General features: G+C 32.1%; 1 protein-coding gene across 1 annotated transcript; it reads left to right on the top strand.

The window, feature by feature from the left end:
- The first annotated feature begins 233 nt into the window (after positions 1-233).
- LOC110020357 (putative G3BP-like protein) lies at positions 234-15227 on the top strand. The gene is made up of 9 exons (XM_020718427.1): positions 234-546; positions 653-790; positions 905-1187; positions 1285-1520; positions 4884-5064; positions 5142-5263; positions 5380-5445; positions 13946-14012; positions 14650-15227. Exons 1-9 carry the CDS (start codon positions 496-498, stop codon positions 14865-14867), a joined length of 1362 nt encoding a protein of 453 aa, XP_020574086.1. The 5' UTR covers positions 234-495; the 3' UTR covers positions 14868-15227.
- Positions 15228-15238: the final 11 nt, after the last annotated feature.

Here is a 15238-nt window from a genome sequence, read left to right on the forward strand (position 1 = left end):
TATAATCCAATATTCTATAGATTATTTTGAGCGCCCGTCCATTCCCGTCTTAGTTACCACCAAATTCTCAGGCTTCGTTTCAAGATAAACAACTTATCCTGAAACGCACAAGCTGCCCCAAACACACAACTAAGTTTGGAGAATTAGGTGGCATGAATGTAAATACCCGTTTAATTTTCTTAAAAATGCAAATAAGGAAACTAATCGCCCAGCATATATCAGCAGAAATCAAGCGGAGATCTAGAGCACGAGTACACGATATCGACGTAACGGTTTCGTCGCTTGGCTCTTCTTCGCAGATCCGTAGCTGCAAACCCTTCAGAGTCCACGACAGAGCGGGAAGGAGGGCGTTGAGGCCAGCTTGATCAACCCCCTATTCGATTACCTGACGTTCGATTGCCGGAGCTTCCCGCAGCTGATCTCTGCTCGATTTGATCCGGATCTGCCTGGTTCGTTCTAGGGTTTTTTGGTATTTCTTGGGCTTCTCGACCAGGAATGGCGCCCCAGCAGTCATCTCCCGCCGGGGCTCCCCCCTCCGCCCAAGTGGTAAACATTCTATTATTGAAGCATGCCTTTTGTTTCCTGTTCTTGATAGTTGAATCAGGAATTCGACGTATTCTGAGTTTTTTTTTTGATCTGGTGTGACGGATAGGTCGGGAATGTTTTTGTCCAGCAGTTCTTTCACATCCTCCATCGATCACCAGCGCTCATTCATCAGTTTTATCAGGATAGTAGCAAACTGGGACGGCCAGGAGCCAACGGAGAGATGATCACGGTTTCCTCTTTGCAAGTAATTTCTGATTTCTTTTGTTTGTGATTCCAATTAGAAATTGTTCTGAAAGAGGGATCTTATCTTAAGTGATTGTGTTTTGTTGAATCTGATTGGTTTTGTTTGTTGGTGAAGGGCATCGATGAGAAGATTCTGTCTATGAATTGCAGTGAGTACTTAGCACAGATCAAGACGGTTGATGCGCAGGAATCTCTTGATGGTGGAGTGATGGTGCTAGTGACGGGTTGCCTCATTGGGAAGGATAATGCGAAGAGGGACTTCACACAGACGTTCTTTCTTGCCACCCAGGACAAGGGCTACTATGTTCTAAATGATATTTTTCGATTTCTGGACGTTGATGATCAGCAGGAGGAGCAGGATTTTACGCAAAAAGCTGCTGGTCAGACCACGGAGCATGGTATGGTTTGGAAGCATATCTGAGCTTGATGATATATTTGTTTCAAGACCATTTATTTAGTCATTTCTATGGGATTTGTTTTTTCTTCTTTCTGCAGACTCAATTCCTTCACAGGAAGAAACTGTTCTTCAGCACACTGCAGCAACACCAGAAGAGAATGTAGTGAATGAAGAGGAAAGTTATGTTCTTTTGGAATCAGGGGAAGGTTCAGCTGCTGAAGATGAAGAGCCAGTGGAGGAGGTGATTAATGAGAGTCCAACTGATTCACCGGCTGCAGTAACTGCTCCAAGTCTTTCAGATGGACAAGAGCACAAGAAATCTTATGCTTCTATTGTGAGTTCTAATATGCATGCGATTTATTTTGTTTCAATTTAATAAGATAATGGAAATGGACATCTTTTAAATCTTAAATTGTCTTGTTATACTTTACTATTATATATATATATATATATATATCTACTAGACAAACAATACTGAGATTCTGGTTTTGAATGAAAATGATTAACTATTGCTGCCAAGATGAGTTGATATGCTTATTAAATGGTTCAAAAAGCAAACTTAAAAGGAACAAAGCTTCTATTGTGAGTGATAATATGATTGCATAATATTTTATTTTAATTTAACAAGACAACAAAGATGGGTTTCTCATAAAACTTAAACTATGTTATTATATGGTGTTTTTTCATCTCTTATCAAAGACAGAAATTTTCAACACTAGGACCACTATCATATTATGATCAGAGGTTTGTTTTGTCATCAAACTATCATTGTGCTATATGCTTTGACATTAGCACATTATTTATGAATACATTAGTCTTCTTTTTCACCTTTTCAAGCATCGTGGAACACAATCAAACATTCTTGTTAGAGCAAAAAATATGCTTCCATTTTTTAACATCTCATTTAAAAACCTTTCCACAATATTTGTATTTAGATAAACATGTGTTTTTTCATTCCCTCTTATTTTATTTTGCACAGTATGCTTCAATAATCAACCTTTTTTATGTTTTATTGTGCTTTTTTCCCTGCCTTTTACCAATTTAGAAAGCCCTAAGAAAAACTTTAATTTAAAAAAAAAAAAACTGACACCAAAATAATCACTAAAGGAAAAATCCTAAATAAACAAATAATTTTTTTTTCTATAGTTACAATCAAGAAATGTGATAGAGGAAGAGATGTGTCTCTTGTTGAGGAAGAACTATTGACAATGACATGGTAACAATGACGAGGAAGGAGGTGGATGGCAACAGTGATGACTAGGGAAGAAGCTACGACTATGAAGGGGAGACAACTGACGGAGACATGAGAGCCAAGAAGAGATTTGTACTTGCATGAGATCGAGAGTAAGAGGGGCATGAGTTTGCATGAGTGGTGAGGCTTGAGGGAGAGAATAATAAAAGAAGTTTAAATTTGTAATATTTTTTTAATATTTATTAAGAGAAAGTTGCTTTAAGGTGCACACTTCACACATTTTAAGGCCATACATGCCTCAAATTAAAGGCCATGAGGTGCATGCCTCAAATGAAAAAAATTACCAAAAAACATTGAGACACACCACAAATTGCACAATTTTAAAACATATTTGAACCCATACTCAACTAAATGCACATAAACCAATCATTACCTCTTTGAAAATATCATTAGGCCGAGGTCAAAATGTTTCAATCTAAACATGAAATGTTTAATCTAAATTGTCTCGACCCGAAATTGAAATGCTTGGATTTTCATTATGGCCGATTAACTTGTCTCTATTAATAAGAGTTATGTTGGGGGTAATGATGATCATGTTAAATGTTACTTATCATAGTAACGATGCAGCTAAAACAAACTTCAATAAATTGAGGAATAAGATTCACAAATTAAAAATAGTCTTGAATAGGATTTACGCCATATGCATCTATATAAAAGCTTCAATTGAAACATCGTAATGATTTTAACAAAAAATTAAATTATGAAATTCAAATTTTCAAGTGATAAACATAACATTTTTATTTTGTTTGCTTGATGATTTTATGCTTTGGCATTCACATTATCAGTCCTCTCTAGCTTGCAAATCTTATGGAAATTTAAAGGTTTGTTTGGGGCAGCTGCAATTTATTAAAAGCAGCTGTGAAGCTGCTGAATAATAATTTGATGCTCAAAAAGCTGCGGTTACTATTACAATTTTTTTTTTAAGTCAGACTGCAGCCAGAAAAGTGTCATCGCACCAGGCAGAAGTGGTGGGAAAATGCAGATTTCAGTGACAGATTTTAAAAAAGTTTTCAAAACGCAGTTTACCCACAGACAAAACTGTGGTGCGGTGCCTAAATTTTTATGCTAGTTAAAAAGATAGGATGTGAGTGTTGGGATGAAAAATGTGACATTTGAGTTTTCATTTTTTTCATTTTATTTTCTATTTTCGAGTTGATTTTGATATAGCATTCCTTTGATATTGGTGTCTATACAAATATAATGTGCTCTCTCGTATTTTATTTAATTTTGGCGATTTGATTTAGTATCACTATTCATTTTCAATTTGGGTCATGAATTCTCTTAATTAGTTGTTTATGATTTTATAGTCTTATCCAGTAGATTTGTTTGGAATCTCTTGCTTAATTTCTTGTACTTTATTTTGTTGTAGCTTTTGTTACTATTTTTAGCTTTCAAGGGGTTAATGTATTGTATTTGACTTATGCAAATCCTATTCCATTTGTAGTAGCTTCTATTTGTTGTTTTATAGACTTTGGACTGCAATTTTTTTGTTGTAGCGTCAGGCATGTGCTGTTTGGCTTCTCATGGCTTTCATCTTATAGTAAACTGCAATTGTTTCCTCGTACTTGGCTTGGTGTTGTATTAGGGAATGGTTCTTATTATTTTCCACTCAAGTTGGGTTTGGAAAGTACTATTTGTGCTGGAATCCAAGATTATTGACTAAGGAGTTGCAATTTTTAGCCAATTTTTTTTTGGATTTTAAGAGAATATTTAATATGATTATTTTTTTTCGTATAAATAATATTCATTAGACACAATGTTTTATTCAATGGTTTAAAAAAATTAATATTTCTTATAGAGTTTGTATATGTTAGATGTGAATTTTTTAAGTGTCGTGTGAGTCTTGACGATAACATTCAGGGATGTTTTTTTCGTGTACATATGTGAGGTTTGGATCATTTTATTAGTTATTTCTCTCACTTATCTCTCTTTTCATTTAGTTATTAGTTTGTATGCATTTAGATTTTGTCAAATATGTTACAATTCAGTTTTCTCTTTTGTCGTATGAATCCTAATTGCCATGCAACTTTCATTTGATTGCATTTTAGGTGTCCTCTTTTGATTTTAGTTTCTCTTACATATTTCAAATTTTGACTATTTTAAGATTGTTTGGAGCAAGTACTATGGTCCTTTCTGATTTTACATTATCAGTGAGTAATCTTTGGCTAAAGTAAGAGATGATGTGCTGATATGCTACCAAAATTTGAAATTTATAAAAGTTTTTGCATCTGATCCTAAATCTGTTAGGGAAAGTTTTAGAGCTTTTGAAATTGTCCATCGTAATACCAACCATAAAAATGCTCAAGGCTTCTGTTATAAAAATGCAGACTCTCTCACAGGCGCATTCCAGACATCTGAAATTGTTGGACTGCATTTGGTTTATTTGCAAAATGTAATTGAAATAAAAGTTTAATTATTGATATTATAAATTTCTAATGGATGTAGGTGATGGTGATGAAAGAGAACAGTAGACCTGTATCGGTTCCTACATCAGCTTCTGCAAGGTTGGCACCAGTCAACACAGAGAGACAGGCTGTTACTCCTGCACCAGTATTGGCAACTTCATCTGAGATTGCTGCTGAAGTTTCTAATGTTGAAGAAAGCAGCAATGTCCAAGAATCAGAGGGTAAGACCTCTTATGTGAATATTGCGATGCTTAAATTCCTTATTAACCATGTGATTCTCTTGCGTCATTTTCTTTAGCTGATGGGTTTTCAATATACGTAAAGAATTTGCCATTGAATGCTTCCACTGCTCAACTAGAAGAGGAGTTCAAGAAATTTGGTCCAATTAAGTCTAATGGCGTCCAAGTTAGAAGCAATAAGGTTTGATTACATTCATAAGTATCTAAATTCTTTGGTCTTACTTAATTTTATCCATTTAGTCATCTATCAATCATCTCTCTTTTAAAGGGAAACTTTTGTTTGTTATTGGAGTGCAGTTGCAAGGGTTCTGTTTTGGTTTTGTGGAATTTGAGGTGGCGGGTGCTGTCCAAAGCGCGATTGAGGTAACTTTTGTAGGAAACAATGAATAAGACTTCCTTAGTTTCATTTTTGTGTTGAAATTCTCATGGAATCATTACTTTTATTATTTCAATCAAGAACATTCTTGAGCAATCATCAAACATTGTCCCATTTCTCAACTATGTTATTATTTTGTTTGTATGGTATTTTGCTCTCTTTATGGCTGTCAATCCATGTTTTGCACTTTTTAATAAATGCAAATTAGGTTTTTGGGTGGTATCTTTTTCATACATTACCATGTTACACCATTGTGCAGGAATGATTTTTTGTTTTGTAATTTAATCTGGAGAATTTGCCTCTATCAAAATGCATTGCAATTCTTTCAAATCTCATTCGTGGGATATGGTTTCAATTTGTTTCATGTTTCTTATTTGTTTTCTTGAGGTTGCACTAATTATATTCGTCGTCTTAAGTTTATTTCCTCACAAGAGGCTCGTTTGTAGGATAAATGGTGGATTTAGTTTTTAAGAAGCCATTTGGGATCACTTTTTGTTTTTGTTTTTGTTTATTTTTTTTAAGTTTTTAGTATGCTTCTTATATGATTTTTATTTTTTGTTTCTAAAAACAAAATTAATATGTGGTGTTTTGAGTATTTTTAAAAACAATTATACTTTGATTATATAGTCAAACATATTTTCTTTCAAATCAAAATATAAACAAAATAAAATAAAAATAAAAATAAGTTATCCCAAACCACCCCTAAACTTTCATGTTTATATTACAACTATATAATAGTACAACTAACGCCGCTTTTACTACTACCTGAGGCCATAGAAAGGATGAATTTATAGTAACTATGGAAACGTTATGAGCGGGAGTATCAGCTCTTCATACCCGCTATTACTACTACCTAAGGCCATAAAAAGGAAGAATTTATAGTATTGAAAGGTTATAAGCTGGAATATCAGCTCTTCATAGTTTTTACATTTTTCACTCTCCAACTAAAAAGGCATACCCAGCCATTTAGTTTCTGCCAATGTGAGACCTTTGATGTTGTAGATTGACATAACCTCTTGCGCACTGGAGAATACAATGGAGGCAACTTAGCCACTGTTTAAGCCTGTTTTTTGTATTATTTTTCTTTCTAGTTGATTTGTTGAATATCTTGAAATAGTTAATCATCTTGATGTATGCTCGAATGCCTCTAACTTTTATTGTTTTACAGTTGTATTTAAAATTGGCTAGGCATGGTCATTAAATAAAAATAAATAAATTATGTAAAAAAAAAGATATAAGTGAGCATGCTGTAATTAGCATTATCCAAGCTATTTAGGGGCAAGTTTTGAATTCACAATCTATCTTCGTTCTTGTTGATTGTTGTTGAGGTGGTAAATTTATTTTTTACAGATCTTATTAGACAACTTTTTTATATGTTATAATTGATTTACTCCTTTTATCTTAATTCTCCTACGTTAACCTTGTATAACCTTCTTATTGGTTATTTTTCTATCCTATGTTTCACACTTCAAATTCACTTGAAAATGATTCTCACTTTCTTGTATTCAACAAGTATTACTCGACATTACTTCTTGTGTAGTCTATTACCAATCTATCATTTCTAATTTTTTCATGCATTCGTTTAACATTTACATTTTTTTTAATTGAATTTATTGCTATCAATGCCTTGCTTTTCACCTAACACTCATTCGTGTAACATAGTTAATTTAATCACAAACTTATATAATTTAACATTAATTCTCTATGATATTTTATTATTTCACGTCACTCCTAAGACATCTCTCCATTTTATTCAATCTTTCTTAATTATAACAGTTATATTCTCATTTGTAATCTCTTATGTGTGAATTGCGATAGATTCAAGATCCTTAAGCTCATCACATTTGGTATCGCTTGATCTTGTAATAATATTCATAAATAACTTTTGAATTGTCGATTGCATGTTGAAGTGACCGGTTTTGATGAGGTTTCTATGTTACATTTCTATCATACTATGTTTAGTATTAGGCTTTTTACATCTTAATGTTCTTGATTTGGGTTAAAAACCACTTCTTAAAGGAGCAGTTTTTGTTTTCTTTTTCAAAGTGAATGTAAGATTAGAGGAAGAAATAAGTCGAAGAAAAACCCATATTTATATCAAGTAGTAAATAGAAATTCAAACTTGTGCCTGTCCAAACCACCTATCTGGTTGTTATTAATATTATCATCATCATTATTGTTGTTGTTGTTGTTGTTGTTGTTGTTGTTGTTATTTTGTATTTTCTGCTATTAACTTCATTTTTTGGGTTGAATTTTGTTGCTACCCTAATTAATATTCACTATTCATGCAATAGATTTCTGTGGGGTTTTCATCCCCAATCAAATTTGCTGTCGGAACTAGTATGTCTTGATTCAAGGCCTTTGATAACATTACATTATTTAGGATTGATGAAGTACTTTTACAGTAAAAATGTGAATCCTTATGAAACGTTACTGCCCATTGAGTTTAGGATGTTGGCCGCTTGAACAAAATTCTTGTACCATAGCATTGATTTTAAGAGGAGGAAAATTTGTAAGCATACTGTTCAATTTATTGTTATGTTGGATGAACAATGGTCAAAGTCATATAATTTTGAGCAAATTAAATTTACATCCATCATTATCAACTTTATCACAATTATTTAGGGTTAATTTTATGAATTTTTATTTTCTTTTATTTTTTTAAGAGGGTTGTGTTATAAAATTTTCATTTTTCTTTTGTTTTCTTAAGGAGGGTTGCATTAGATAGTTAACAACCAATATAAAGTTTTTGTCGAGAATCATGACATGAATCTTTTAAATCATTGTACAAGTGTTAGGGCCCCCACTGAAATCGACACATTGTATGACTTGAATATAGTAAAGTGTGCAAGGGTCGCTACATCAACGTCCGGGTGTAGTGTCAAATAAACAAGGGTTCCCACATTATAGACGGATGCAAGCATAAACTTTAGTCCAAAAATTAATATTAGTATAGAATCTTTAAATATATGTTCTCTCACATGTAAATTAATGTAATTAGTAGATATTATGGTTCATAGGAAGATAAATATTTTATGCATTCAAGATACTTAGTGTGTTGTAGAAAAGGCCAAGGAGATTGATAGCTTATGTTTTAAATTTTGGTATTCAGGTAGGAGTCATACTAGAAATGGTATATGTATAATTTTAGATAAAAGTTTGAAAGATAATATTGTAAAAATTAATAGAATTAGAGAAAGAATTATAATCCTAAAGATTATTGTTGATACTAAGATTTTTAATGTTGGTGCTTATTCTTCTCAAGAAGGTTTAGATATAGGTTCAAAAATAAAAAAATGAATGACTTAGAAGAATTAATATAAATAATACCTCTTGAAAGAATTTTTACTGAAAGAGATTTAAACTAACATGTAAGTAAAGTGATAGAAGATCTTAAAAATGTTTATGGTGGCTAAAGTTTTTGGAGTGATCAATGAAGAAGCTAGAACCATATTAGATTTTGTTTTAGCTTATGATTTTGTTATTGTTAATATTTTATTTAAAAAAGAGAGACGAGCATAATAATACTTATAAGAATGGATCTAATAAAACACAAGTTGATTTTTTTCTTATGAGAAAAAGAGATTTTCGATAATTTAAAGATTATAAGTTCATTCAAAGTGAAAATTTAAGTATTCATCATGGATTATTAGTTCTGGATTTTTAGATGAGAATTTGTAAGAAATAAAGTACAACGAAACATTGTCTTAGAATTAATGGGGGTATCTAAAAGACAAATAAAATAATTTTTAATAGTTAACTTCAAGATTTCAAGATTTGGGAGGCTCAGGAAGAAGCTAATTCTATGCGGAATACAATAACAAGCTCTATTAAACAAGTGACAGAAAATGACTTGGAGAATCAAAATGAAGTTTTTTTAAGTAACAATAGTTAATGGTAGAATAATAATGTACAAGAAAAGATACACTTATATTTGTGATAAAAATTGTTTTAAATGTAAATACTTAGAGAACTGGGAATAATATAAGGTGGGCCTATAGAGGAGTCTAAGGAAACAATTTGTGACGCCATGAATTATGGTTTAGTGATCTTTATAATTTATTAGATAGTAACGATTTTTATAATAGATTAGATACTAAAAAGGGTAAAAAAAATATATGTATAAGCTAGCCAAACAAAGAGAAAAGAAAAATAAAGATTTTATTCAAGTAAAAAATATAGATAAAAAGCAAAAAATGTTTTACTTGGAGGAAGATATTCATCATAGGTGGGTGAGATATTTTGATAAACTTTTTAAGGAAGTTTCTGAAAATATGATTAATCTTAGTGATCTTAATATCGTTAATAATAATAAAAAAATTCTTTTGATTGTCGCATTAGTAAAAATGAAGTTGATATTTTAAGGAAACCGAAAGATGGAAAATCAGTAGGACTTGATGATATTATTTTAAAAACTAAAAAGAAGCCTAAGGAGCAGATGCCAAGTATTTTGGTTCCCATTTTTGAGAATAAATGTGTTGCACGGTGGGTGACGGTATTTTGGTTCCCATTTTTTAGAATAAATGTGTTACACAAGAGTGTGCAAATTATAGATGAATTAAACGAACGATTCATATATTAAAATTATGGGAAAGAATAATTAAACTTAGGTTAGGACGTGATTCAAATAATTCTTTTAATCAGTTTTGATTTATGTCGGGTAAATCTACCATGAAAGCTATACATTATTGAGAGGTTTGATGAAGAAGTACAAAGAGAGTAAGAAGAATGTATATATGATTTTTATTAATTTAGAAATTGTTTATGATAGGGTTTTGAGAGAAGTTCTTTGGAGAGTTTTAGAAAAGAAAGGGTTGATATGACTTATTTTCAAGTCATTAAAGATATAGATACTAGAGTTGTTACTTGTGTTATAGCAGGAGGATTGACCAAGTATTTTCCGATTTCAATTAAATTATATTAGGGATCTGCTTTAAGCCCATATCTTTTTGCTCTAGTTATGGATAGTCTTATTGGACATTTACAGGAGGATGTACGTTGGTGTATGCTTTTCACTAATGATATTCTTCTTGTGGGTAAGACAAAAGAAAGAGTTCAGGAAAAACTTGAATTATCAAGGTGTACATTGGAGTTTAAAGGCCTTTGTTTTGGTAGATCTGAAATTGAATGCATGGAATGTAATTTTAATAGTAGTAGATCTAGTGGCAAAGTTGTAACTATGAGTGATCGAATCATTAAAAGGTGTGATTGTTTTAGATATTTTGGGTATGTTATTCAAAGTGATGTTGATATATATATGGGGATGTTACTAGTAGAATTCAAGTTGGTTGGTTGAAGTGAAGGAATGCATTGAACCTATTGTGTGATAGAAAAGTACAGCTTAGATTTAAAGGAAAATTTAATAAGATGGTGGCGAGGCCTGCAATGACTTATGACGCAGAATTTTTGCCTTTAAAAGAGAACATAAAGCTAAATTAAGTGTTAATGAGATGAGAATGCTTAGGTGGATGAGCGACCTTGACACTTAGAGACAATGCAAACCGAATGTATCTATCAAAGGGTTGGTGTAGCTCCAGTGGCCGACAAGGTTAGAGAGAGTGGTCTTAAATGGTTTGATCACATTAAACATTGACTATCTGATTATCGAGTTAGGAGAGTAGATGTTTTAGGTTGGACTTATGTTAAGAAGTGTAGAGGTAAACCTAAAAAGACTTGGACATGTTGTATAAAAGATAATATTAATTTATTAGAATTAAATGCTTGTCCTTGTTGTTGTATTTGTTAAAGAAATCTTTTTTTCTTTTGAGCAATTTCTATTGTGTTATCTTAGGCCTGCCTCTTCTTTCTTAATTATTTGACACTAATTTATTTACTCATTTTATAGGTGCATTTTCTATAATATGACACTAAATATGATGCAATGGAGAAAATGATTCATGTAGCCGACCCCATGTAGTGGGATTAAGGCTTTGTTGTTGTTGATGATGTTGTTGTGCTTGTCCAAATTACCCGATTCTGTATCACCGCCCTATTTTTGATAGGCAATATTTTTTGTACTTGTTAGTATATTTATTAATTAATTTAGTTTTTGTAGTTTTATTACAAGATCTTTTTGGCATTCTTATAGTTATTATACTCAACTTAGATATCAATAATCTTTTTATTTTTCATTTATCGGATTTATATAAAATAAAAAGTCTAATTGTAAGTTTAGAAATTTAATTTGAATCTTTATGGTATCCTCATATCACCATCATACTTCCGCAACACATTTTTTATTTGTTTAGCCTAAACTCTAGAAGTTGCATTCTCTCCTTTTATATATCAGATCCAAGATTCTTAAATTCATCGCACCCGATTACACTATTATTTGATAATATTGAATGATAATTTCTTACATCACACTCACTAAAATTTGATATCATACACTAAATTTTTGTTGTACTAATTAAATTCTCTATCTTCTAAATAAATAAAAAATATTTAATTTTCTAAATATTTTTTTCTATTATTCTAGCTTTTATTATTTCTAGTAGTTGTCTTTTAAATTAGAGCTATGTCCTTTTTGACGAAATACAAACCCTAAATTTTTTAATTTTAAATGTCTTTTGTAAGAATCTCCATGACTAATATAAAAAGATATGTCATTAATGTTGATATTTGAAATTCTTTTATTACTCCACAAAAATTTCTAATATTTATTTGGTTTGTCATATATGTCTTTATTAAAGTCAACCTTTTTTTGACATATACTGCTTTGATGCACATTAAATCAGCACTCTTGGTACTCCAATGGATATCTTACAAGCTTCATAAATATTGCATGAAGATCTTTTTTCTAGCATTATTGCACAAAAATTGTTTCCATATTAGCTATTCCTAGTATTAAGTCAAGTTGATTTTTCAAAACTATGTAAATTTTCAAAGTCAAATTTTTGGTACTCTTCCATATTCTTATTGTGCGACTCATAAGAATGATGCTTTCATAATCATCATCGTCATTTTGAACATTTACCAAACTGACTTCTGCTCTACAGATTTTATTGAAAAGCAGCTGGGTAGGTTTTTAAATGGAACTGAACATGTCAGATCTGTGCTGTGATAGCATGGTTTTTTCTATGTAAAATGTATTTTTTTTCTAAAATTATCCAAATGAAACTTTGAAAAGAAGAAACAGCAAATCGCTATCCCCCAAATTTCCAGTATATATCTTAGAGATACTCTCCTTCAACTTCTAATTCATCTTTTTTTATTTCTTTTTTTTTTTCTGTGTTTTCTGTTGAGAAGATTGTAACATATTTATCGATCCATTTTCATTTGAGCCATTTTCTTCCGGGCTCTATTTGCAAGATATGAACTTTGGACCAAGGAAATGAAATGCTGGAAGATTGTGTTTTACCTTTGAATCTGCTGCTCAATATGATACCCCAGTTTCTACCAAGTAACTAAATTGAGGCTTAACATGATTGTTCAAACTTTTTAGAACTAATCCAAATGCTGGAAGATTGTGTTTTACCTTTGAATCTGCTGCTCAATATGATACCCCAGTTTCTACCAAGTAACTAAATTGAGGCTTAACATGATTGTTCAAACTTTTTAGAACTAATCCACCTGTCAATGCTTTATAAAAGATGTGCAAACTTTGAGAATTGGCTTGGTAAACTACCAAATATCTGAGGCTAAGAGAATTTTTTCTGTATTAAATTAGAGATCATATGGCTGTTAGCCTGGAAGTTTCGTACTTACACAGCTGTGCTTATCAAGGATAAGCTTTTGTTTTAGTGACTTGAGTTCATGTCTCTCCTGAAATATGTTTTTCTCTGAGATTTTCCAGGACTCTGTCAATATGATGATGGACAAGATCGTTTTTTAAATTTCTGTGCTCTTATTGTGAATCTGATCGGTTTCTTTACTTTGGTGACTGCTTACTGGTTAGTTTTTAGTGCCTCAAATTAAAATAAATAAATAAATGTACATTAACGCTCCTCAATGAAGATTTATGGTTGACAAGACATGAGCTGTGCCGTTTTGTAGCTGTGAATTTTTGGTATTCCACAAAGCTTCTAAAATGGAAAAATATTTTAAACTCTGTGCTTTGAATGCATTTGCCTTTGCATGGGTATTATTTGCAAACCAACCTTTAGAAGTTAGAACATAAGGAGGACTTGGAGAGCTTGCGTAAATGATAATGGAAGATTATGACTTGGCATTATAGCATTTTCATTGAAAATTTTGTTTATTTCCACGAACTCTTATTTTCATGTCTCTTATTTTCGGAGGGGGTCCTAAATAAGAGTTCGGATGTTATCAATAATATAAAATAGAGATTTGTTATTCCTGCTTTTCAAGTGTTTCTGAGACGGGCAGGCAAGTGATATAAAAGTTTCCATAAATCATATCTTTCTTAAAAATGTGTAATTTAAGAGCATCACAACAAGAAATTTTACTTGAACTTTTTTACTTCACAAGCATCTTCATTTTAAGATAATTGGCCTCTGAAATCTCATATATATTTCGTCTTTATAGGCTTCACCCATACCTATCGGCGGTCGCCAGGCTTATGTCGAGGAGAAGCGTGCAACTAGCTCACGAGGTATGATTGATCCGCGAATTAGAGTTAAGAATTTAGTTGACATCCCTTATTTTAGGTGCTCATTTTCTCAAGACAAGATTTTAGTTAGTTTTATAGCACCTGACAGGTTTCATGCAACAATCATTTGAGCATCAAATAATATTTTGGGAAATTTACATGCATGCCACACAATTCTTATGTATTAGGGTATACCCAAAGTTTGATGTTTACATTTTTAACACCTTGGTATCATAAACCTATGCATGAAAAGGTGTATTTCATTTTTAAAAAGGTAGCGATGATAGTATTTTTGTTGTGATGTTTAAATTTTGAGTGTTGTGCGTGTAAATAGAAAAGTTTAGCTGTTAAATATGTAAATGTATAAGAATTCTGTGGAATGTATGTAGAAGCCCCTAATATTTTTTCCCTCATTCTTGTTTGCTGACCCTACCCGCTCAATTTCCCTCAAGCAATTCTTATTGCATGCTGATGTCTGTGTTTTCTTGTCGCCTTCCAGTGTAAATAAATAAAAAAAAAGACCAATCCATTGACATTTCAGCTCATTATAATGATATTTCTCGACATTTTTTCGATTTACGCATTCCTCCTTTCCTCTCTGCTCATTCTACTTGATTCATCTGAAGCTTTCTATCTGCAGTTAATAACCGAGGGAGGTTTCCACCTGGTAGAGGGGGAGGTTATCGTAACGATGGATTAAGTCGTCGTGGCAGCTACGTTGGTGGAAGAGGTTATGGAAGAGGAGATTACACTCACCGGTCTGATTTCATAAGCAGGGGTGGCCGAGGCAACCTTCCTTCCAGTCGAGGCGAAGTGGGATATCAGCGGGTGGACCACACCAACTCCAACAGCGGATGAGTGTTGCTTAAACGTGGTTACGAACCGTCAAGGTTAGTGAACCTTGATTTTCATGATTGAGCTGAGCTCTTTGAGAAAGGCTGTAGTGTTGAGATAGTAGAGTTCTATATTTGATCGGCTTTTATGCAATTTCATTTTTGTTGTTTAGGGAGGTATTAGGAACATGATTACATGGTCTTGTAGAATACACACTTTTTTTTTCTTTTTTTTTAAAATTTTTTTTTACAGATTCGTTTGTTTTGCCCATAAAAGTAGATAGGCTTAAAATTTGTAGTATTGTGTTGTTGTTTGTCCAGGTCCTTCATTCCCCATGCACATTGCAGGATTTGCATTTTCTTCCAACCTTAAAAGAAACAATTGGTTACTATAAT

Source organism: Phalaenopsis equestris, unplaced genomic scaffold (assembly GCF_001263595.1).
Source record: "Phalaenopsis equestris unplaced genomic scaffold, ASM126359v1 Scaffold000094, whole genome shotgun sequence".
Taxonomy (NCBI): Eukaryota; Viridiplantae; Streptophyta; class Magnoliopsida; order Asparagales; family Orchidaceae; genus Phalaenopsis; species Phalaenopsis equestris.

What these genes read in the sequence shown, in the direction of transcription:
- LOC110020357 (XM_020718427.1), top strand. Translation starts at nt 496, where the DNA reads ATGGCGCCCCAGCAGTCATCTCCCGCCGGGGCTCCCCCCTCCGCCCAA. An exon ending in CTCCCCCCTCCGCCCAAGTG is followed by an intron (nt 547 to 652) that starts GTAAACATTCTA and finishes TGTGACGGATAG; the next exon opens with GTCGGGAATGTTTTTGTCCA. An exon ending in GCGTGCAACTAGCTCACGAG is followed by an intron (nt 14,013 to 14,649) that starts GTATGATTGATC and finishes TTCTATCTGCAG; the next exon opens with TTAATAACCGAGGGAGGTTT.